Here is a 27,099-nt window from a genome sequence, read left to right as displayed (position 1 = left end):
CCTCCAAACATCTCAACTTCTGATCTGTGGTCAAAAGACAAGGGACCCATCTGGTATACACTTTACGAAACTGTAGGTTGTTTGTGAAGATCGCTTGACAGCTTCCATAACTTACTATGACCTGTTCTGCAATTTTGGATGCTCTCACTCGTTGATTGTCTTCAAGAATGTCTCGAATCGCATAAATGTTTTCGTCTGTAATGTTGGTCCAGAACAGACAGCGCTGTGTTCCTAATTCTCCACTCGTTCTTGTCCTTCCTTGAACTCTTTTTGCTAGGCAAACACACAAGTCCTTGACAGTGTTTGGTCCCTGAACTGTGCAGTCAATCTCTGGAAAATTTCTGTCACTTGAACTTCTTCACGAGCAAGAAATTTATAATTATGCATTGCACAGTGAAGGGGTGGTGCACCCCTTCACTGGAGCAATAGGTTTGCTCCGACATCGTGAGCATTACTGACGAATTGGTTGGGAGTGTGGAATGGCTGGCTCTCTCCACTCCTAATGACCTCACCCAAGCATAGTAGAAGCGCAGGTCAGTCCTACCAACTGTAGATGCTCAGGAACAAAAATCCCATTTATATTTGATTTACACTCATAATTTAGTATGAAATATTTTTCAAATAGGAACACTACTTTTATAGCGTTTCATAATTGTTGCTTTTAAGTTAATAAAAAAATTCTTTTACCTTATAGATTTTGTTTATTCATTTTTTTTTAAATTTTATTAATTCTTCTATCAACTGATAGTGATTGTTTAACAATAAAAATTTTCATTTAGTTTTTTAGATGTTTAATTTGTTAACAGTTAAGTTTCTCTTTGTAATTTTAACCATCACATTCAGAGTTTCCTATATTTTTTTGGAAAATATTGTTCTGTACATCTTTGGCTCATTGATTTATTTACGTACTGAAGTACATATGTGTAAATACATATGTTCATGTGTGCGTGCATGCATGTGCGCGCGCGCGCGTGTGTGTGTGTGTGTGCATGCATGTGTGTGGGGGGGTTACTGAAATTAATATTTTTAAGATTCATATTATTCTTCTGTACTGTTAAATTATATTTTTAATTCTATTAATATAAACCACCGAATTCAGAATATTGAAAAAAGAAATATCTTATCTTAATTTTATCACGAAAGTACTTATGCTGGATCCTACATCTCGTCAGTTATTAATCTTTATTATTTAATCACAAAATTCAATAATTCACTGAGGATGCAGGATCCTGCTAAAATACTTTCATGATAAAATTAAAGTAAGATATTTCTTATCTCAATATTCTGTACTAAGTGGTTTATATTAATAGAATTTAAAATATATATATACTTTTTTTTTCTGTAATAAGTGGTCAGCTCAAAATTTCAAAATTCTTTAAACAGTGTATAGTTTTTCTTTTTTATTACATTATACTTTATGTACAGCTATTGTCACTTTACAGTCAACTGACCCAAATAAATGGTATTTGATATTCTTTACTTACAACAGTTAATTTTTATTTCTTCTATTTTCAATCTGTTCAGTTTAATTTTAGTTAAATTTTTAAAACAATTTTAAAAATGTATTTTTTATAAATACATGGAAATGTAGTTCTAGATGTATCTGGAAATAGTCTGTCAGGTAGTCTGCTGCTCTTAATGGCATCCATTTTTTAAGTAGAAATCCTTCAGCCTTTTAATTCATTTTCCTTAGGGATTGGGCACACACCACCTGTTATAACTTTAAATTGGAAATTATATTTTAATTTTGATTCCATCTCTTCAGTGGCCACCCTGGATCCGTTCACCTTTTGGTTTGTAACTACTTACATACTCTGAAAACCTCTTCAATATGTTGTCAATTAATATATTTGATTGTGTGGGAAATGTTTATTTAATATGTTCTTTTTAACAAAATTAATGTGTCACTTGATGTTGTTTCTATGTATTCATTTTCTTTTTTTGGTCAAGATGCAAGTTGTTCACCTTTAGTATTTCTTGAGAATATCATTTTATCTCTGTCTATCACTTTTTTTTTGTTAGTTGTGGACTGTTTTAAAATTATTGAAATTTTGCTATTGTAAAAAGTGAAGAAATATTGCATACTAATTTGAAATTTCACTAACGCAAAGATCTAAATTTTATGAAAAATAAACTATTATCATTTTATATATGTAAGTTATAATAATACAATAATATATAAGTCTTTAAACCCCTGTTTACAAGTAGATGGATATTGATAAATGTTAAATTTCTATTTGGGTTTTTAGGTTTCTTCAATTCTTAGTGTCTGCCTTGCAGCATTATTTCCATTGACTCTTCTAGAAATTTATTATTCAGTCAATGCTCTTTGTACAGAAAATTTCCTTTCTTGGGAAGAATTCCTTCAAAGGTTTAAGGTAAGTGGAAAAAGTTAATGTGGTAGCTAGTGTTAATATAGTAAAATGTAATGTAATGAAGTAAAAGTTAATGTAGTATACTAGTGTTTATGAGATAAATTGTTTTACATATGCTAAAAAATTGCTAAACTATTAAAGTAACAATTACTAGTCCCTCATTGTTGGAACCATGGATGCATACCTGGATTCTGTCCACATTAAAATTTTTTTATGCTGCTATAATAGTCGCATAAAATTATTTAATTTATTTTGTTGCTGAAGAAAACATCTCACAGATGATGTCATTTTTAAATCACTAATTATTAATTTTTTTGTTACTTTGTTGAGATTATTTTCTTTTAAATTTCCCTCATTGTATCATCTTCATTGCTAGAGGAATTTAGATTACTTGTTACTTCTCAAATGATCAAAATTTTTGCCATTCTTACACCCATTAACAAATATTACATTTTACTTTCCTAGCTATAGCAATATATGCTATAATAGCTATAAAAGGAAAGTAAATAGATTGCTAGAAAAAAAAAAAATCTAAAAAATTGGTCCTTTATAGATTTAAATAAATTACAAATAATCTGTAAAAAATATTTTTTATTCCAATTCTCCCAAGTCCAAAAAGCTATCATCTTTGTCAGACAGATGTTTGTGCATGTGTACAATTGTAACTGGCTGGTACAAATTACATGCCTGTAATTTGTAACTGGCTGGTAACTCTGGACCTCATTTACTTATTTTTTTCAAATATTATGTACTACCTTCTGTTGGGAAAGAATGTATTAAATTTTGCAAAAACTTGAAAAAGGGGTGGGGTTGTTTTGACCAAAATAAAATTTCAAATCTTTACTGGGGCACTTCAGCAAAAACATTTTCTTACAAAATTTGAAGATTTTTTATCAAGATCACAAATTACCAAACATTTTTTATTTAATATTCATCCCCTCCCCAAAAAAGGGCTTTATATATTTTCTTTAAAAAAATAACAAAATACAATAAAAAAAATAAATAAACATATGTCTTGCTTCAGAAAAGGAGTTAATGGGAGTTTCTTGAACCTATATTTTCTGCATCAGTAGGCCTTCAAACCACTATAAAAATCTTTTGCCTATCCTACTCCAATGGTCTATGGTAACAAATTTTTTTTTTTAATTTAAAAAAAAATACTTTTTAGTATTTCTTGAAAAAAGAATTAGCCAAAAATGTTTACCTTCTTCCTAGAAAATTACAGAATTATTTATTTGAATATTATAGATGTATCTTTGTATTTTTTGAACAATTTTAAAAAATTCTTTTTTTAAATTTATTATTAGTATTTGGAGATTATTTTCTTAAAAATTAATTTTATCTGAATGCTTCCCCTTAAGTATGAGAACCCACAAAAAGCAAAAAAAAAGATAGTTTGCAATTTCAATTTTTAATGCTCAAAACATATTTTGTTAGACAATAAAGTCACTCTCCCCCATAGGGTGGGGTATATTCCCATATTGTAGCTTCCCTAATGGGGATGGGAATATATATGATATATAATATAGGAATTATTTTATCATAAAGAAACGAATAGAGCTTAAAATGATTGAATTGAAAAAAATGAACTGCATAACTTGACTGGCATAGCCAGGAAAGTTATCCATTTCACTGATTGAAGTTTTTTCAATATTTAACATTTTTGCTTGTGTTTTTGTGATTAAGCACAAGTTTGCAATTAGAAGCATAAGTAAGCAATTTTATACTGTCATTTACATCTTTGTCTTTCTAATAAGATGTATTGAATATGATTTACTTTAAAATAATAATATAATTAAAATAATATTTTCCTTTTTATGTATGCATATCTTCTTAATGTTTTCTAGAATTAAATTAAATAAATTAATTTAATTTTTCCTTAGCATTATACATTCCATATAAGATTTATTAAACATATTTATTATCATTCACTATATAATTATATTCACATATTTTTTTTAACAGAATCTTTCTGGACTTTTAGTGAAGCGATTAGACAATACGTACATGTTCTTTCATCCATCTTTTAGAGAGTGGTTAATACGTCGTGATGAAAATGAAAGCAATAAATTCATCTGTGATCTCAGGTTTGTTGATGTTTATTTAAAAGATTTTCTTTTAATAATTTATCATTAAATTTTATTATTACTGTATTCATGGTTTATTTCATGTTTTCTACCATTTCTTTCATAATTGAATTTTGTAGTTTCATTTTATTTTTTAGGTGCGTTCAAGAAAATAGGAATTATTTAAAAATTAAAATGTCTTGTTTATTTAAAGGAATTTTTATAATGATCCACATCTTGAATTTTTACATGGTTTTTAATTTAAAAATTGCTAAATGAATTGAAAGAATATATATAATAGATAAAAAGTAATATAAATTATATCTAAAAATAAAAATTATTTTATATAAAGAAATGTAATATAGAAATACTAAATTAATGACACATTTTTTTTAAAAACATTAATGTTTTTTTTTTTTTTTAAATGAATCATTTCATTTAAAATATTATCTTCATTGAACTGGATTAATTGTATGTATTTGTTTCTTTTCAGAGCTGGACATGCTGGAATTGCATTTCGGTTATCTCGTTTACAAGTGCCTCTTGATGCAGAAAAAGCATTAGAATTAGGTCATCACATTTTAAAAGCTCATCTTTATAAAAACATGACTTTACATAAATATTCATCAAGAGATTTACAAGCTCATTGGATAGCATCTGTATCATTTAGTGTTTCTGATGCTTTGTGCTCTTTACGGAATATCTACAGTCCAAATGTCAAAGTATGAAATCTTGTTTATTTGTTGCATATTATATTATTCTTGTTTATATTTAAAATTCTTTACACTAAAATAAAAAACAAAGCTCTTTTATATTGAAGCAACTTAAAATTTAATTTATTAATTTTTGTATACGTTTCTGTTAATAAAAAAATAAAATTCAAGAATAAATTAAATTGGTATAATAGGCTGTTCAAAATCCAGGTTACATTCTTGAGATACTGAAACAAAACCTATAGTAGCTATAAAGTTCTTAATTTTAATAAAATATTTTTTATTTTTATTATAAAGTAGTAGGAGCAATTTAAGCTTGAATAAACTCATTATTTAAACAGAAAAGAATAAAGCATTTAATCTGATTTGATGAGCCAAAAATACTCGTATTTGTTTCTTCCTTCATACATTATATTTTTGTAATAAGGCTTTTGTGTTTCTTAAGTATACTTTAAAAATTTTTTATTTAATTTAATGTTTGGTATTTAAAAAGTTGATTATCATTAACCTGTGTTTATTTCATAGTATTACAGTTTACTGTACTATAGAGATACTATATCATTATTACTTAAATAATTAAAATAAAAGGAATTATAATTAAATTTAATTAAACATTTTTTACAGGTATCTCGACTATTATTATTATCTGGAGCTAACCCAGATCATGTAACAGAGTTCCTGGGTCAAGCACCTGCTCTTTGCTTGTTTGCTCATGAAGGTTGTGTTGAAATGACATCCCTATTATTAGAATTTGGAGCAAGTTTAGATAGTGCCAACAATCAGGGTTGTACTGCTCTTGGTCTTGCTGCAAGTAGAGGTCATACAGAAATTGTAAGAATATTGGTTGGAGCTGGTGCATCACTTGGTAGAACTGATACTGCTGGAAGGTTAGTAATAGTTTAACATCATACAATATTTTTTCTCTGATAAACTATCTGAACAGTTTACAAAATTATACTATATGTAATACCCAATTACAATTCATAAATATTAAGTTCTGTAATTTAAGATTAAAAAAATTTTAAGAAATTGCTGCATAGTATGTTTTTATGTTTTATTGAAATGTATAGTTTTTTATAACCAATCAACGTAGACTTATGACATTTTTTTTTTTTAGTTACATTATTAATGACTGTTATTAGATTTATAGAAATGTTATATTTTTAGTATAAATGCTATCATAGTTTGAAATTTCTCAAGACAGCAGTATTGTGCACTTCTTTGGTGATTCTTCTATGCACTGACATAGTACGAAAAATTGAAAACATGTTAAAGTCATAAAAACTCCTGATTTTTACTTTTAGCACACACTTTACATGATAAATGCTTACTTTTAGTTTACATACAATAAAGAATAATCTATATTTGTGGAGTAAATATTGTTAAAATTAAAAAGGCCATGAAATAAATAATTTAATTACATTTTTATTTTAATACTGACTAAAATAACCTAAACTGTTGTACTTTTGTTAATTAATTTATAAATGAAAACTTTCATTTATTTTTTTCATAATTTTGTTTCAAAAACCAGAGGGAAAACGAATTATATTTTATTAGTAAACAAACAACTAATAATTAAAAACTGTAATTATTGAAGAATGTGTTATAATTTCTGTAATGATTTGTATAAATAATTAAAAAAAGTATTTTTTTATTGGCCTTAAAATATTTTAGGTACTAACATAATTTTATTCCAGTGTGGTGACACAAATGGCTATAATTCATTATTTTTCTTGCTCAAGTTATAATAAAATATTTTATAACTAAAATTAACGCTCAGTTAATTTTCTTGAATCCAGAATTTGTAAAAATTAAAAAAAAAATTAATTTTAGAAAATGCTATTTACTCCTTAATACAAAATTAATTAATGAAACAGAATTTATAATAACAAGATAATGAACTTTTTTATGTGCTTAAATTAAACAGAGAATGATTTCTATGAACTGAAAAATTAATGCTCTATATATATAGAGCATTAATATTATATATATATATATATATATATATATATACCCTTAGTTCTTTGGATTTAAGATGTACCCTAAATTTAGTAGATAATTTTTGGTAAAAAATAGAAATATTAAAATACTGTTCAATTTATTTATTATAAATTCAGCAACATAAATATTTAGTATATATCAGTATTTTTCATTAAGTGCATCCTGTTTTGAAAAATTATTATAAAAGTTTAAATATTAGCTACTTACAGCAATTTATTGAATAACCCAAATATGCAATAACACACCTAAATCAAAAGCACTTAACACTATATTTTGTATTACAGTACCTCAAATGTAATGTAGTTAGTTAGATACGTATGTATTTTGCTTTATAAGTATGGTACTTTATCACTAATCACAATAATTTTTTGTGACTAAACAGTGCTTTTTGTTAGTTTTCTATGTTATTATCAAGTCGTCATCATTGTCGTCAGTTTCATCTGAGTCGGATTCATTTGTGTCACTGTGGTCCCCAAGTACATCTTCAAAACCATCCAATGGAATCGACAAGTAGCACTTCAAGAATGACTTTTTAGCTATTTCTGATGGCAAATCATACCAAGCTTTTGAAATCCATTCTAAAATTGTAGCTTCTGACACTCATTTAATTTTGCCACTCAGTGTAAGGGAGTGATCATTTTCAGTCAACCACTGATTATATTGTGCACACGAATACGATCTTTAAAAGATTTATTAACCCTGACATTCATAAAAATAAAGTATGATGAATATTATAAAGGAATAAAATTAATTTTAAAAACTTAATAAAAGTAAAAAAATAATACTTTGAGTTTTTTAAATACTTTTTTGTCTCCCAAATTAAGGATTTGTAGGCTGATACTAGTAGCTTGTTTTTAATTTGAAGTCATCTTCAAAATTTAAAAAAGTTTGATAGTTTTTCTTTTTTTTCTTTTCAAAGTTTTTGAAGTTTATAAACAATTTTATTCTTGATAATATTAAAAAAAAAGTTGACAAATAATAAAATGAGATATTTTCTAAATATCTTTTTAATATTTCTACTTTCATTGTTATTGTTAAGAAACCTGCATTTAAAACATATCTTTTTAACGTATTCATTATAGAAAATAAATGTTTTCCTTTTTTTTAAAAAGTCTTCTTTTTCAGATGCCCTCTTGTACACGCAGCACGTAATGGTCATCTTAATGTTGTGGCATATTTATTAGCTTGTGATTGGGTACTTGATAATCCTGGTCCTAACCAAGAAGTCTCATTGGCAGAAGCTGCACAGCAAGCATTGATAGCAGCTTCTGCTCAAGGCCACCTAGAGGTAAGATTTATGCAATACATATTAAAATGACTAATAATTACTTGTGTTGATACAGTGTAAAAAATAAATAATGGTATCCAAGAGGAAAGAACTTGTGTTTGATGATTTGAAAATAATAGATGAAAAAAGGATGAATTATGAAACGTGATTAAGAAAATATAAAATATGTTAGACAAAATATTATATACATACAGAAATATTAAATTCAGTAATATATAATATCACAACCACCAAAAAACAATTTCATTGTAAAAGTGCTAATAAATATCCTTATCATCCTCCAAAAACAAAAACACAATGATATAAAAAAAAATACAGTGAATATTTCAAACCCCCAACAAACACGTAGAGTGTGAAGGTATCCCCCCTCAGACAATTTTTTGCCTCAAATCCAAAAAAAATTGATATAAAAAACCGGAATACTATTTGCTACTATCAAACTTCTCTAAAACATAATTCTTTGCTTCAGACACAGAGAATAAATATTTAATAAATTAAGGTATGCAAAAACTTGAAAAAATTGCAAGAATTCACTCGTCACGGGGTTGTTTCAAAATATAACAAACAACTGATTTAGAAAAAACACAAAAAACCAGTAAGCTACTCAATCATTACGAGCAACATCTATTTAGAGCAAAATTATTTTGTTGTTTATTATGTTGTAATTGAAACAGCCTGTGGCAAGTGAATTTTTGTATTTTTTTTTCAAGTTGTTGTACGACTTAATTAATTTTTTTTTTTATTTGAAGCAAAGAATTGTGTTTTAAAGAAATTTGGGAGGTAGCAAATCGAATTCAGTTTATCTATTTATCAATTTTTTTCAGATCTGGGACAAACAATTGTTTTTTGAGCGATACCTTCACACTGTAAGTATTTGTTGGGTGTTTGAATTATTCACCTTTTTTTTATATTCTGTTTTTTTTTTTTTTTTTTGAGTGGGTGATATGAAGATTCATTAACATTTACAATAAAATTGCTTTTTTAGTGCTTGTGATATCAATTATTTTTGTTATTTTTTTCATTACTGGTCATGTTTTATATGATGACATAAAATAAATCAAAAGCATGTTTTTAGATTAGTTTAATAAAGCAATTAATGCAGTATATAAAAATTGTCTTAATATTACTATTGTCAATTCCCTTACACTCCCAGCCACAACCATCGTTGTCAACTAATATCAAAAACAAAACCGTTGTCTTCAAACCCGAAAACACAGTTTTCCCAGCAAAAACACATTTCATATCTATAAATTATTTATTATCATACTTGTATTATTTCCATTTAATGAAGATTACCTAATCATAGATCAGCTGATCATTAATTCAGCTGTAATTTTACTGTGTTTTCACCCTTAATCATAATAAAACACAAAAAATATAATTATGTTTTGTATTATTATTATTATTATTATTATTTTTATTATTATTATTATTATTATTATTATTAATAATATTTTAATAATTATTATTCATTATCATTAGCACATTTATTCATGTTCTATTACATTTATATGTATAATTTAGTATACATTTTTTTATAATAACTGTTTGATACGTATCCTAGTATTTTCTAAACCCTGATAGATTTTGCCATCTGATGAAATATTAATGGAAAATAGTAGTTTCATTTTTTTGATGAGAAAAAGAGTAAAAACATGTAAATTTATCAGTTAATTAAATTTAATTGTGAAAATAGCTTTTATATAAAGAAAAATACATAACAAAACAGTATTACTGGTTATTATGTTAGAGTATTTTTTTTTAGTGAACGAAAAGTTGCGACCTGTCATTAGAAGCTTCCATTAATCTAAATAATTCTCATTTGTTATTTTCTTGGTATTTCTCACTCTTGTGTTTGATTTTTTGGTAGAAATTCACTCAACTTCCAAACAGGGAGTTGATTTTATAAAACAGGATTAAATTACTGAAGGATTATTTTTATTATACATTATGAATTTTTGCCCTCATTTTTTTTATTATTCTTACTCATTAGTTATTAATACATCACAGAAATGTTTTTTTTATAATAATTTTTTTTTTAAATTATAATTTTTTATTCTATTTATGGTGACCTAGGTACTAGATAGTACCTGATAACATAACCCTAGATACTAAGTACCAGTTACTAACACTGAGAGACAAAAAAATATTTTTTTAATGTTTCTCTTAGTGAGAATTTCTTGAATTACTTTTTTGCGTACATTACAGATCTGTAAATACAATTTTTCTATCACCCTTAGTTTTAAATAAATTACGCTTCAAAAATCTTAAGGGAGAATATAATTAAAATCTGTAAAATTTATAATTTTGCTTGAAGATTTGTGTTAGAATGATTTCCCTGATGCGTTTCTTTTATAAATAGCCTCAGGCACATCCCAAATTAATGTCCAACAGTAATCGTCTAGCATGTTAGTATTCCATCTCCCTTTATAGCGGCTTTCCATCACCAAAATGTCTTGTTCGAAACGTTCATCGTATTCGTCACTTACATCTCTGAGGTCCGGCAAAAAATTCAGATGTGACTGGGGGAAATGTATCTTCAAAGACATATTACATTCCATAGCTCTATATGAAGTAAGAAGGTGATTAACAAAAGCATGATAATTGTTGAATTTTTGTTTGCCGAGAAAAGTTTTGCAAATGTCATTAAATGAAGCCCAAGCTGCACTTTCTACATTATTTAACATTGACTTAGATACATCATCTTTGACCAACTCTTGTTGGTCAATTATTCCTTCTTTAATTTTTCCTTCACTTACATTCGGAAATTTCTGCCTGATGTACAAAAATCCAGGATAATTCTTCTTCATTGCTTTTAAAAAAATTTTTATTAGTCACAGCTTGATATCGAGAGGGGGTAAAATATTTTTTTTGGGTTCAACTAACGGCTCATGAATAATATTTTTATCCTTTGGAGTTAAGTTGTCTCATTTCTTCCACTCTGGTAACATAATTTTTATCCTTAGCTTGTCTGTTCCATTCACAAAGAAAACACAAGTACTTAGTATAGCCTAACTGCGTAACTAACAAAATAGCTATAACTTTCAAATTACCACATATGTTACAGCTATGTTTTTTATAATTAATTTTTTCAAGAACGTCTTTCATCAGATCATATGTCTCTCAAATTAATACCATAAGCAAAATTAATACCATTGGTATCAAAGGATATTTGTTACCGTTGTAAGGATATATGTTAATATGTGACTATGATGTCATTTCATTTTTCGTCTAGTATTGTTTATATATAGCTTAAAAATTATGTTGACAAAGGTAAACAATAAAAAATGAGCTAACAAAATACAATACAGGAGCTTAAAGTGCTAACTATATGTTGAAAAATGAAAAAATCCTTTAATTAAAATTAAAAAATTTTTCAAAAATGGTGGGCGATAGAAGGATTCTAAATTCACATTAGTTTTCAGTATCAAAAAACTGATTAAAATTATGTATCGCATGTTAGGAAAAAAAAATTATGTTTATCAGTGTAATTATTTTGCAAGTAAAGAAAATTATGAAGCTAATTGATTGATAATTATGTGTGCTGAAACTTTCAGTTTATAATGAACAATAAGAAAATCTGCAACCACAATGTGCTCAGTTATAATATCAATTCTTGTGAAATTGGTAGTATACTAATCAGCTGAGAAAATTACTAACTGTTACATTAAAAGTAGTAGTAGCATTAGTAACATTGAAAACAGTAGTTACATCTTTACATATCTTCCTGAAGATTAAACCTTTTTCCGTACACTAATTTCTTTGGTATTAAAATGTTTACCATCAAGTTTAAAAAATGGAATTGTAATTATATACATACTAATAACATTAAATCTTAATTTTACAAACTAAATTACCTTAATTCTTGAAATATCTTAACTTTTTTTGTTTTATGTTTTAATTTAATGAAACTTTTTTAATAGATTGTTGAGTATCTTTTGGATATGGCAGAAGTGAAAGCTGATGGACATGATACTCTTACAGGAGAAACTGCATTAACTGTTGCTGCATCAAATGGTTGCCATACAATTGTCACCGCATTGATTAACAGGGGTGCTAACATAGCAACAGTAAATCATAAGGTAAATATTGTCATGTGATTTTTTGTTATAGTTGACTACATTAATCATTATTTAGAATGATTAATTAATTATCATGATTATTTAGTCTTTATTTCAAAGAAAAAATATGTAATCTGTAAACTTATTTTACAAGATCTCAGATCTGTATAATCTTCCTTATTAAAGTATGAGTGTAAAAAGCACATCAATTTTTTTATTTTAATGAATTAATTCACCACAGAAGCTTCTGAGAAGCTTATAGGTGGGAACATGGAAATGCAATTTTGTAGCATTGAAAAATGCTATGTCCAGGATTCAAACCCAGGACTCCTGGATGAAAGGTTGAGACACTACTACTCTGCCATAAAGATTGGCAGAGTGATTTGCAGTAATTATTAAATAAATAATTTTTCTTCATACTTACATGTGAAAATATGAATGTGAATTGTGAAGGGGAATGAATGTACAACTCTTAACTGTAAAATTATTGTCATGAATGTGGCAATTAACTGGACACCACTCATGGGAAAACACATATGTGCATAGTTCAAAAGTCATTGATAGAAATATGTTTTGTAATTTAACAAATGTAGTTTATATTATTAGATATATATTTTTTTTAAAGTAATAATATGTTAAGAAGTATTTATTTCTTTTACTTATACTTTTACTAGCCGTGATATACAATCTCTTAGATACATTACTGTGCTGTAACTAAACTAGAGTTTATCATCTATGATTAATTATTTTATATCTTACATAGTCTCCAGTTTTTTATTAATTTTTTTTTGCAACCTTGTAGTATTTTGTATTTCATTTTTATCTGTCTTTTGTTCATTTTTGGTGAATCTTTCCTTAAATTTTCTTTGTTTTTACTAAAGTCTCTGGATAACAAATTAACCAACCATTCTTGTAATACTGTTGTTACAGGTTCCTTTATTTCTTGATTACATGACCAATGACTAGAAATTTTTAATACCCTCAGTATAATGCAATTTGTCCAACTCTTCAAAATAAACAGTCATCTCAGCTTCTACCTTATGATTTGAATTAATCTTCATCCAGTAAGTCATTTCTTAAGGTTTGAGAAGTAATTGTCAGGAGCCAAATACAATGAATACAGCACATTTGGAAGTATACGTTATGGAGTTTGGCCACAACAACCCAAGACATGTGTGCAGATGCATTTTCATGGCAAAAGAGGACTAACTTTTTGGTCAGATGTGGATGTTTAGCCTGAATATCACCCTTCAATTGTTCCAATAGTGACGTATAACACTCCCCAGTGATGGTCTTGTCTTTTTCCAGGTAATCTCTGATTACCACACTGCAAGAATTCCAAAAAAAACCTCAGCCATGACTTTTCCTGCAGGTATAACTGTTTCTACTTTCTTTGGCATATTTTTACCTGCTCCCACTTACTGGTTCGACTGGTATTTTGATTTCTGGTGTGTAATGATGAATCCTCATTTCATCTTCTGTTATAATATATCGAAGATGCTCAGCAAAATCACCTTTAAAAAGTCTAAATATCCTTGAGAAGTGTTCAGTCCAATGCATTTTTTGTTGACCATTAACAAACTTTTCTATACAAAAAACATTACGTAAAATGTAGTGAACATGGCCTATCAAGATGTTTGTGAAGTCAACAAGTTTGCACATCTTCAGTCAGCAATCATTTAATACAGAATTATGGGTTTTTGTGATAATTTAGTTAGCCATAGCAGTTTTTGGGCATCCTGAGTACATTTGATCATCTTGAACAAATGTACAGCCATGTTTAAATTCAGTAGCCCACTTTATTAGCAAAATGAAGAGGAAGAATCCTTTAAAATTTAATCTAACTCTACTTTAAAGTAATCTAACATTGTATGGCCATTGGTATTAAATCTTTTTAAATGAAGTACTTCATCAAGATTAAACATTAATTTTATCAATTTTTCAGAAAATATCAAAACTTTTTGGCTTTACTTGATCAACACAAAAAGGCAACTAAATGCATGCATGTGAAATTTCACATCACACCAAATATCATAGTCATTTAATCATACTTATGCCACCCTATGGCCAGTTCAAAACAACCCTTATATAAAGGATATTGAACAACCCTATATATTTATAAATGTTTCTTCATTATATATGTTTATGTTTCAGGAGCCACAATTTTTGCTGTTTTTATTTACTGCAATTAACATAGATAATCAAGAATTATTTGAAAATATAATTCTATTTTTGACTTAATCACCTTTTATTTTCACTGTATACCTACTTTTAAAAACAATTTCTTCTTTTTTTGTTAAAGGATTTGTCTCCATTGCTGCTTGGTGTACGAGAAGGCCACTGGGCTGTAGCAGAACGCTTATTGCAACATCATGCACCTTTAGATCAAACTGATCCACAAGGCCGAACACCCTTAATGATGGCTGCTGCTGAGGGCCATGTTGGACTAATTGAATTACTTCTTGATAAAGGTAATTTTCTTGATTTCTTAAGATTAAATATTTATTAAATATGAATAATTATAAATTGTACAAACATTTATAATTTTATTACGTACATTTCAGTAAATTAGTAACACAATATATTTTCTATTTATTATAAACATAAAGGTAAACTTTTCTGTGAACAAAGCTTGTTCAATTTCTTTGAAGTAAATTTAAACTAATTTATTTATATTGGTTGCCTCATTTCAGATTGTCTAATACCATTTGGTTATGGCACTCAACAAACATAGTAATTTAAATTAAAGATTTAAAACATTTCTTATACAGAAATATTTTTAATGTTTAGGAAGTGATATGTCAAAACAAGATAGTGAGGGCTTAACTGCTCTTGGCTGGGCTTGCATAAGAGGCCGTGCACAGGCTGCTCAAGTTCTGTTAGATCGGGGTGCAGAAATAAATCAAGCTGATAAAACTGGACGCATTCCATTAGATCTGGCTGCTGTTCAAGGAAATCCAACTCTTGTTCAGGTAATAAATTAATTTAATTAGTTTAAATTAGAACTGATATTAATAATATAAGAGTGCATTATAAGAAAAAAGAATAAATAAAATTAGTATAGATTAATATTGTGCAAAAATAAACTATTGTTTAAATTTTCATTACAACTGATGTTAATTTTAGCTTTAAGAGATTTCAAAATACTTGTTCTCATGAAATGGGAAATTTTTAGCTGTAAGTTTGTATGAAAAAAAAAATACTATAAAAAGGCTACTTACAAACTGTTTTTTTTTTAATTTTCTGTTATTTAAAATAAAACAAAATATACACATGTTACATATCTACATTACTTCTCCAAATAATCATCATATCAGATTTTGCAGACTCTGTCAGAGTTCCGTTATCAGAGTACCCAGCCATAAGATGCTGATTGGCTTTAAAGCACAGAATAGCAGCGAGACAATCATGGTAAAAAGATAATTTTAACACAGAATCAAGTCCAGAGTGTAAATTAAATGGCCAAAATTTCCCATTTGAATTTATCAATTAAAACCTTTGTGTGATCTGAAGAATGGGGGCCATGAATTTTTATACAGAACAATCCCATCATTAACATCTTACATATATATTTTTGGATTGGTCTCCAAAGCTCCTTTAATGTTTCACAACAAATTTCTCATATTATGCTAATCGTAGTTTCTGAATATGTCAGCAAAATTCTTTAGCAGCCACAGAACACTGGCTATCACTCATGTTTCTCATCATTCCCCTCTGTCTTTGTGGGCTTCACTCTGAATTTCTCTTTGAACTGTATCTGCTTAAAAAAAAGTGAAGTAAATATGGCAATATTTTATATTGTAATGAAATATTTTGTCGTTCTATTGGAATTTTTTCTATGTTCTCTGTAGTTGGTGCAATCATTGCAAATCCTTCTCTGTAGCACTTAAAAACTTTGTGGGGTTCATAAATTATAGTTAGAGCTACATTAAAAATAATGAGAGAATGTACGTGCGAATAAGTGCTGGGAGTGTGTGCATTCATTTTTACATCATTCTCGCAGTGTACATTTATTTGGATATGCTATGAAATATAATACAATACAGATGCTAACATGACAGTGCAATATAGAGGCATATAATAATGTGATTGAATGTCATTTGTTTTCTCTGGTAATCTTTACAGCAAGAGTACTTATATTTTTCTTAGTACCATACATTGAGTGCAGTTGAAGTTTAAAAATTTTATTATTATAGCTTGTATTGAATTATTTTAATCAAAATTAATTGTTCTAATTTCATAATATCAATTTTTTAGATGTTAATGGAAAGAGGAGCTATGTTGGAACATGTTGATGTAACAGGTTTGCGACCTTTAGATCGTGCAATTGCTTGTCGTAATGTACCAGTCGTTCAATGTTTCTTACGACGTGGTGCTAAGCTTGGTCCTACCACTTGGACCATGGCTGCTGGAAAGACTGATATTATGTAAGTGTTGTAGTCATTTAATTTTAAAATATTTTTTGTACGTTACTTTTTTTTATTATGTTCCAATAAATAATCAAATTCTTTTACTAAATACTATTTATGATTTTACTTTTCTGTGTATGCAAACAAGAAATTATGACATTAAACAAGTGAAAGCAGTATAGTAAGATTGAAAGTTTAAAAGTTTCAGTAAAATTAATATTCATTATTATTTATTAAATACAATTTATTCTATTCATTTGTACTTTAATTCAACAGAAATGTTATATTTCCAGCTTTTCTGTTTTAAGATTAGGATTTGTCAATTCTAGCTAAAGAATTCCCTTTCTGATAACAACAATATAGGGTATAACTTAAATAATCATCCATCAGTTTACTTGCACAGTCATTGTAAAAGTTTTCTTTCTGGATTAATTAATTTTTTTTCTTGTATTAATAATAAATAATACTTATTTATTTAACTTATCCATACTGTTTTCTACCGTCTGAACTCACCATATAACTATATTAAGGAAAAATAGTAAAATGTATACAACTAAATTGTCCTAAAACCAATAATTATTTTGAATCTAATACATAAATATGAACATTTGTGGTGGGTTTTGTTTGTTTGTCCATTTGAACAGCATCATATGAGAACCAACCAAACAATTGCTTTTACACACATTTTGCATAAAAAGATTAGTTATTTTATGGCTCAAGTAAATTTGCTTATGCATTCATTATACTATTCAAAAATTTCAAAACAGAGACCAGTCAAAAATAACAAATTTTTAAAGGTATTATAAATAATGTAATTATAGAACTCAATACAACCTGAAAGAAAATGCAGGATCCCACAAAAATCAATTCTTGGAAATTAATGGTAAGCTTAACTTATCTAATTATGGTGTTTTGGTGGTTTATATCTCATATAACATTAAATGTTATTACAGTGGTGTTAATAAATCATCAAATGATTCATATTAATGAATAATTTGAATTTTCAAAAAAAATGTATATATATATATATATATATATATATATATATATATATGGTTTATATTATTTAATGTTTGATGTTAAGCTACGTTACATACATTCTTTTTCCAGACTGGTGTTATTAAATAAGTTACTTGAAGATGGTAATGTATTATATAGAAAATCTAGACTGAAAGAGGCAGCTCATCGTTACCAGTATGCACTCAATAAATTTCCACCAGCAGAAACTCTTGATTCAACTTTCCATCAGTTGAGAATTAATTTTCTGCTAAATTATTCACGTTGCAAGCGTAAAATGAATGTAAGTCTTTAGCAAATTTTTCTATAATATGTAATTTTATTGTAGTTATTTAATTTATTTTGTACCAATGTTTATCACTTTGGTTAATAGTTTTGATTGTTTAAAAATGTGAAACATAATTGCCTTTTCTAATAATTTTTAAATTTAAAAGAAAATATGTAAATCAGATATAATAAATGCTATCTAATCATAATAACATGGTTGTATTTGACTGGATATTTTCTTTATGATTTCATCAAATATAGTAAATATAATCTTATATCATGTTTTACAAATATTACTGTTAATAGTACCTACAGTAATAGTTATAGTTATATGATTATACACATATACAAGATAGTTATATACATACATAAGATTTGACAATGACAACAGATTGAGAAATGGCATGGTTTAAGTCACTGGCAGCATTATTTCTTGAAGGGGGTATGAAGAATTTAGTGAAACGCTATGAAAAATCTATTGAAGTTGAAGGCAGCTTAGAAGAAAAGTAATAAATAAATATAGTTTTTATGCTTAAAAAATAGTTTGTTCACATTTTCAGTTTTTTATTTTAAAATTGACCTTAGTTTAAAAACACACATTATGTGTCTTTGTGTGTGCGTGCATGCATGTGTATTGTTTAAATTTATTAATATATTTTTCTCAGTAACATTTGCAAAGATTCTATATTCAAATCCTATACTTCTATACTTCCTATACTTCTGTATTTCAAATCCTTATAAAACAATTGATTCCATTGGTACTGATATGTTAAGGATGTTAGAGAAATGTTACCGAGCATGATGGGAAAACTTGAATGCAAGAAGATTTAAATATCGAAAGGCAAATAGAAAGAGAGAGAAGGAAAGTGTAGGAAGGAAACAATTCATCTGGGAACAGATGCAAAAGGAGAAATGATAGGTCAGGAGAAGATAAGGAGTGCAGCGCCTAGAGGTGTACCCTGTATTAGGATCAGAATATGCATGTATGTGTATTTATTTTAATGAAATCTTTTTGTTAAATTAATTTTCCTTACTTTCAGGAACCAGAAGAGGCTGTAGAACTTGCTACGCAGGTACTGAAACAGAAATCAGATTCATACGAAGCTTTCTATGCCAGAGCTAAAGCAAGAATTGACTTAAAGTAAGAATGCAGTTTTAATTAACAGAATTTGTTTTGACAAGTAAATTATTTAGCTTGGGTTTCTGTATCTGAAAAAAAATTACAAGCTATATTACATAAAATATTTACTTTCTAAAAACTTCATCATTTTCAGTTCTTCAGGTTGGGCCTTCAAAATTTTTCCATCTGCCTCAATCCACAAACCACCTTGCTTCCACCACTCTCACCAAATTCCCTCTCTTGCGCACTTCCTCGATCACCATATTTATCTATTTCACTCTTGGTCTATCCCTTGGTCTTCTACATGTTTCCTCTGCATGCATCATCCTGTTTAGTAATCTTTCCTTATCTATCCATTCAATATGTCCAAACCACCTGAGCTTTGATCTTCCAATTGAGTCAACAAGAGTTCCCAATTTCAGTTTCTTTCTATTCATACTGTTCCTCACCCTATCAGTTCTTATCTTTCCTAGCATACTTCTTTTGAAGTTTATTTCTGCTGCCTGTACTCAACCCTCCACCTTTCTGCCACCTGTACAGGTTTCTGTTGCATAGGTAAGAGTTAGTACAAAGTATGCTTTATACATAACTTTCTTACATTGCAGAAGTATCTCCTTGTTCTAGACCAGACTTCTTACACTCTGATAAAATCGACTTGCCTTCTGTACTTTTTACTTATTTCTTTAACCATTCTCCAATCCTCAGGAAAAACTATTGCCAGATAAGTAAACTCTTTCACTGTTTCTATTTTTCTACCATTCATAGTTATGACCATTGAATTTCCCTTTTTTCTATTTTGCACAATCACATTACTCTTCTCAACGCTAAACTGCAAACCACATTTCTGAATTTCTTCACTCTATACATTTATTGCACACTACATCCCTTTCAAACTTCTCCATATAACCAGGTCATCTACAAATAACAAGTTGCTTAATCCTTCTGCTATTTCCTTTTTAACTTTCTTGAAGATTCCATCCATAGTTATTATAAACAAAAGTGGAGACATCACACTTCCTTGTCTCAATCCATTCTCTACCTTTGACCAACCTGACCTTCCCAGTCTTGTACTGACACTTGCTCCCCTCACATATAGCTTTAACCATCTGGATATCTGCTTATCCACATTCCTTTCTTGTAGCACCTGCCACACAACTTCCCTATCCATGCTACCACATGCCTTTATTATGTTCAGGAATTCCATTTCTAATTTCTTATTATAATCCCAGTTCTTCTCACTCACTTACTTGTATCAGCACAAATATTGCATCCATAGTGGATCTAACATATCTGAATACCATCTGTTCCTCTTCCAACCCCCTTAGTCACCCCCTTACCTCTCTCACCACTGACACAAACTCGGTTACCGATTTTGTTCTCACTCCCCATTCATACATCGTAACCTTCTATCTATTCTTCTTATCAAAAAACCTAAAAATTTAAATACACATACATAATGTTATGAAAGTATATAGAGTAGAGTATAATTTAACATTTTTCTTCATTTGTAATTTATTTTGTTTCGCTGAGGTCAGACCAGCTATACGGTTAATAACCATGTTAATAACATGTATTAGATATAAAATATATATATATTTTTTAAATTTTCCATGCAAAAACTTAATTTAAAGTATTTGGTATGTTGTGCGACTTAAGAAAAAAAAGTAAAATTCTTGACTGCATTCCTGCACTTGCTACGACAAACCATTTGATATTTTATATCACAATATTACACTCCCACGGCTGTTATCAAAACCCAATAATAAGTGATAAAATATTTTTCATTAAATACTTTTCATATTTTTTGTAATCTTGGAAATAAATCATTTATGTGTCACATATGTTATTCTCTAACCAAATTTTTTCACTTCATTATGGAATACTGAAAGTAAAGCATATATGGTTTTTCATGTGCAGACATTGAGAACTGCTTGTAATGTTAACTTCTTGTGATATCCTTTTTTCAATATCTGCATTTATTCCAGGACAATTGGCAGATACATAACAGAAAACTTGAAAATTGTATTTACTGTATTGTTGTAGTACTGTTTTGGATTGCCAAAGAATTTGCAACAAATAACACAGTGTATTTATTGAGTATACAAAACATTCATTTACATTCTATGAACAAAATCAGTTGAGATACATAGAAATATTTTTATTGTTTTTAGCAAATATATATTTTTTTTTTTTAATGTATATGTTTATATACATTAAAAAATTTTATATATATATAAAATCTTTTCACTATTTTATTCTTCTATACGCCAATCTCCCTAATGATGTGGTAACATCTCTGCCCCAATCAGAGGTTCTGATTATAGGTCCTAATCATGCACTGAAACTTCATGTACTATATAAAATCGATTATCATCCATCATTAATTATTACTGGAGGTCATCCTGTTGTTGCTATTAAGGTGTAAATAAATGCAGAAATATATATAATACAAGTAGAGAAATAATTTTCAAATTTTTATACTTTATCAGCCTGAGAGTAAAAATAATATGGGCAAATGTTTCTTCCTCTTACCCATTTAACAAGATCAAGAAAAGAATGTTCAGGTTGTCTCCATGGTAATCCCCAGATGTTGATCTGATTATAACAGGAACAAACAGATGAATCCTTCATATGCACTTATCATCTCACTTATGTCATAGTAGTATCATTACATCTTGAAAAAAGTGAATTTCTCTCAATTTTACATTTATAAAAATAAGCATATTTATATTGTTTATACCATATGTTTGTACCATGGCCTAAGATCTTATAAGAACAACTAGAGTTACTATATAAAGTTAGGTGGAACTAAGAAGTATTTTGGTAGAATGTCTGAATAATAGTCACTACTTCCTTAACTTTTTTAATTGAAGAGTGAATTTAGTAAAAGTGATAGTTGTTCGTTAGGATAACTACCCCACTGAACTACATAGTAAACTTACTATGCAGTTCATGAGGTTTTCAGATTATAGCAGAAAGGTTTGTAAAATAGTTCATAACTGATTTTCTTGCATATGGTAAGAGTATAAAAAATTCAGAATAATTATTTTTTTTAAAACTTCAAATGAATTAGAATATCTTAATGTATCTGTAAATTGCCAATCTTCATAACTATATGGTAGCATTTTTGCCTCATTTAGAGGTCCCGATCATGTGCTATATAAAATTCATTATCATCCATCATTAATTGTTTTTAAAGGTCAGGCTGTTGTTGCTATTATAGGCATAAATAAATACAGAAACATTAGTACATACAAGTAAAGAAATAATAAAAGTAACTGCCAATGACCCTATAGCATGGATAGATTAATCCAGTTTGTGTAGCCAGTGATGTCAAATAAAATTTCAAATAAAACTTATTAGTTATTTGAAAAGCATGAAGAATGATAAAATTTATATTAATTATTTAATATATTGTATTTATGTTGTACAGAATGTATGAAGATGCTTTGACTGATGTTCAAGAGGCTCTTTTACTTTTACCACCACAGAACAGTAACAGAGATGTAAGACGTGTCCTGTTAAATTTACGAGATGAAGTGCGTGCTGGTACAATGACAGCATCTTTAGATACTCTCTGTCAGACTGAAACCAGTCTGTAAGATTTAATATATATATATATATTTATATATTTTTTTTTTAATTTGCCAATCATAATCAAAAATGTATGTATGGAATGTAATATAATCGGATTAATTTAAAAAGTGACTGCATTTTTTAAAGTAAAATGATATTATTTTATTTATTAATATAAAAACAATATCTGTATCATAATTTTATATTTTATTTATTAATTTTTAAAATAATGATATTTAATATTTTAGTGCCTTTTGATAACTTACGTAGTTATATAACTAAATAGATAGATACGTTAATTGTATTATTTATATTTTTACACATTTTGTTTATTCGTTTTATTATAAATAAATATAATATATTCCATATATAATTTCATTAAATTATATTTTAAATTATCTTTTTAAAATTATTTTTTATTGTAAAATACTTAACAATTACTGTAATAAGAAATAGTCCTTGCCATATGTTATGTTGTTATTTTATTATTTGTGTTTTTTTATTTCTATTTAATAATTATTATTGTATTATTTTTTTATTACATTTTAATATTTTATTTTATGTAAAAAAGGGACAAATTTTACTAAATAGTAATTATTGCAAAAGATTTATTGTATAATAAAATTTTTAAAAAAAACTGCTGATTTTAAAAAGCTATTATTTTTGTGTTTAATATTTTCAGAAGTTTAATTAAATAAATAATGCATTTGTATAGTAGAATCTATATAATTTTACTTATTTATGAACATGATTTTTTTTCCTAAATATTAGTAGTATTATATAATTAGGTTTATAATGTTGATTGTATAATTAAAAAATATTGTTAAGAGCTAGGTCATTTTCATAACAACTCATAAATTTGCATTTGTCAATAGCCAAGTATGCTGCAGCTTGCTAGATTTTCTGGTTATTTTGACTGGCAAGCCTTGATGAGTAGGAGGTCCACAGTGATGGATGTAAAGATATCTGTGAACGTGAGCTTGCCTGGAGTTGCCGTTGATGGTAATACCATATTACAATATCAAATCCCATCTAAAGTTTGGCAGGCAATCCCTAAGAGACGAGTAAAAACAAACAACGTTGTGATAGCAAACCTCAACTGTGAGGGCTGTTGATATGCTGTAAACATTCTGCAGTTAGCCACCAAGAGTTGTGTTTTACTAATGCGAGAATAGATATAAGTTGTGTTTTGCTTGTATATAAAAAGTAGCTGTCCTATAATGTATGGAAAGAAGGAATTGGAGTTTGAACTGGCATTCTGCAGAGAATTGATATTCAATTTTCTTGCTGTGACCCAAAAGTACACTTAAATTTGGTACGATCCTACACATTTAATTGAGACAAAGTTGTTATGTAAGTAATCCACTTCTACAATGTTACTGAATTTGATCAAAAATAAATCAATAGGCTCCTTCATTAAATTTTGTAATTTATAATAGTCTGTTAGGTGCTTTAAAGTACTGTTATTTGTTTTATAAATAAATAGATGTATTTAAATGTGTATAAGACCATGCAGTAGTGTTATTTTTATCTTGAAAATAATCATTTTTAGAGCAAATTTTTTTTGGACATATTTTATTTATACATTTTTCTGTTACTTATATAACTTCATTAAGGTAACTGATAAACTTTAAAGAAACTATGCAGGAAAAAATTGGTTGTGCAGATCATATAACATGTACATGCATTTTCTGTATATACAACACAGTCATAGCATCAGATAAAACCAAGTTAAGTAATTATGTTACAAAAAAGAATTAAAAATAATTGACAAATGTTCTGGGATCAGAAAATTATATCATACCAAACCTCTATTTGCTTTACAGTTTGCTTGATAAGTAATATATTACTTTCCTCACCCTCTTGAAACTATAAGTTGTAATTTTAACTACAAAAAGAAAGGTATACAAATAAATTTCACATAATGATGATTACCAATTCATTTGAAAAACTAAATAATTTACATCCTATTGCAATTGGAAATGTGATTTTTTCAACAAAAAAATGTAAATTTTGTTATACTTCTTTATTGTTATTGAAAGAGAATTATACTCGTACCCCACATAATGATACTTAGGAATATATGTCATTGTGTTTATTAAATAATTTATCATTGATATTGTAATTAGTTGTATATTATAATAATATTTAATGGTTGTGTATAACTGTAGGTAATACTCATATAAACATCACTATTTAACAACTGAATTGATTGACAGAAAAATTATTTATGTTGTTCCAATTTAAATACTATTTAGGGATTTAATACTGTTTAATCAGTTTTCTCATATACATACACAAATTGAAGTATATATATTTAATATGAATTAAAAACAAGTTTTAATGTTACCAGGCAGTAAAAATTCAAGGTTGGTGGTTGGTTTTAATTTATTCCATAATTACATTTCTATTAATCTATGTAATATCATTTAATAACTGAAATTTGTTTTTTTTTTTTTTTAATTAAAGAAAAGTATTTTATTTTGACTACTTAACACAATTTTAACATTCTAAAAAGATACAACATTGACTGTCTAAAACCTTTTTTAATTTATTTCACCATTTTTTTTTCAAGTTAATCATTTCAATAAATTTTTTTTATTAAAAAAAATTGTTCTGACCAAGAGTAAGTAATTTAAAAATTCATGTTTAACTGGTGGGCAAAGGAAGGTGTTTATTTTAAATTATTTCATTATTTCCCACTACTATTTTATTTGTTCTCACATTATTTCTTTCATTACTTCCTTTACAACATTTTTATAAAGATTATCAAATAATGCTTACATTTTAGAAAATGGTTTTTCCATCAATAACTGTGTGTTTTTACACTAGATGTACAGAATTTCAATTATTAGAAAGAAGCATCATTCTTTGTTCACAACTTTTTCATCTCATTAATTTTAATTATGTTATCTACCTATAATAGTGCTAATACCCATAGTTTTGACTATCTTTAGTAGAAAATGTTTGAATGCTAATTTTTCTATCACCATGAAAATACATAGTACTTTTTATCTATAAATTAAATACAATTTCTTCAGATCTTCAGAAAAACAGAAATGTACAAAAAATGGTTCATTTATCTTTAAGGATAAGTTTTGCTATCTCTAAACTGAATGTATGAAAAAGGATATGTTAAAGTATTATTTGAACTCATATTGTTTTAATTGAAACAAAATAAACAAGACGATTGTTCTCTTACACACACACTCTCTCTCTCTCTCTGTGTGTGTGTGTGTGTGTACAAGTTTCAATGTCACATATGGTTAAATTGAAAATAAAATAGAGATAATAGATAACTATTGCTTTTGATGATTTTTATTTAATAATACTTTAAAATGTTCTACGACATTAAAGGTATGGTATGCGCAAATAAACTGTTTGTTTTAAATTTACAACAGTAAAACTATGTTCTTAAGTAAAAATAAAATATTTTTATATCATTCTTTAATTCATTACACTGAAATTGGTAACAGATAAACTGTATGTTATATATTATGTCATCTGTATATTTTATAATGGTATAAAATCCTATATGTTGTATTATATTTTTAATTCAGTTGTCATTGTTATTGTGAAAAGTATTATTCAGTTTAGTGCAATTAATAGTTTTTATGTAACTGATGTTTTATTCATATGAAAAGTGTAGTTTTCTTTTAAAAGAAAATTTTCTAAAATTATAATCTGATTTATTTTAAAAATAAAAAAAAAATTAAATAACCTGACTATTTTATTTAGAAAGTGAATCCTACAAAATATTTTATAACAACTAAAATCAAGTTGTTATATTTTCACAATTCTTTAATTATATTTTAAGAATCTTTAAAATTGTCATTTCTGGAATATGTTGGCAACTGTCACTTTTGATTCCAATATAATAAAAAAATATTACTAAATATTGATAAACAACACCATGCTTTTCTTGCTTTATTTAATTTGCTTTTCTTTTATTTTTATTTTTTTTTAATTTTTCATTGGTAAAAAAAATTTCCCAATTCAATTTTCAATTTTACCCTCAGGGAGATTTCATTGCTAGTTTCTGCTGTTTATTTGTAAATTACTGGAAATTAAACAACAACAACAACAACAGGTAAATATTAAAAAACACAACTGCCAAAAAAAAACCATTGCTGACAAACAATGCTCTTTAATATAGGATAATTAAAGAGCATGCAGGTGACAATTTTGTATATAATTTTTTCAAAT

General features: G+C 27.3%; 1 protein-coding gene across 13 annotated transcripts in view; it reads left to right on the top strand.

Annotated features, from left to right (window-relative positions):
• rols (zinc-RING finger and ankyrin repeat domain-containing protein rolling pebbles) overlaps positions 1-26,607 on the top strand; it is a 727,654-nt gene extending 701,047 nt beyond the window's left edge. For all 13 annotated transcript variants that reach the window (XM_075366784.1, XM_075366781.1, XM_075366785.1 and 10 more), the window contains 12 exons: positions 2,250-2,378; positions 4,341-4,462; positions 4,935-5,163; positions 5,779-6,041; positions 8,281-8,443; positions 12,367-12,525; positions 14,807-14,975; positions 15,295-15,476; positions 16,762-16,931; positions 18,024-18,213; positions 19,238-19,338; positions 22,751-26,607. In XM_075366784.1, the coding sequence (XP_075222899.1) occupies positions 2,250-2,378; positions 4,341-4,462; positions 4,935-5,163; positions 5,779-6,041; positions 8,281-8,443; positions 12,367-12,525; positions 14,807-14,975; positions 15,295-15,476; positions 16,762-16,931; positions 18,024-18,213; positions 19,238-19,338; positions 22,751-22,919 (2,046 nt within the window). In that variant the 3' untranslated portion in view covers positions 22,920-26,607. The remainder of the gene's footprint in view (positions 1-2,249; positions 2,379-4,340; positions 4,463-4,934; positions 5,164-5,778; positions 6,042-8,280; positions 8,444-12,366; positions 12,526-14,806; positions 14,976-15,294; positions 15,477-16,761; positions 16,932-18,023; positions 18,214-19,237; positions 19,339-22,750) is intronic.
• Positions 26,608-27,099: the final 492 nt, after the last annotated feature.

The sequence above is a fragment of the Lycorma delicatula genome, chromosome 5 (genome assembly GCF_047948215.1).
Source record: "Lycorma delicatula isolate Av1 chromosome 5, ASM4794821v1, whole genome shotgun sequence".
Taxonomy (NCBI): domain Eukaryota; kingdom Metazoa; phylum Arthropoda; class Insecta; order Hemiptera; family Fulgoridae; genus Lycorma; species Lycorma delicatula.
Note: the sequence above shows the minus strand (reverse complement) of the source record. Positions and strands in the feature narration are given on the sequence as shown.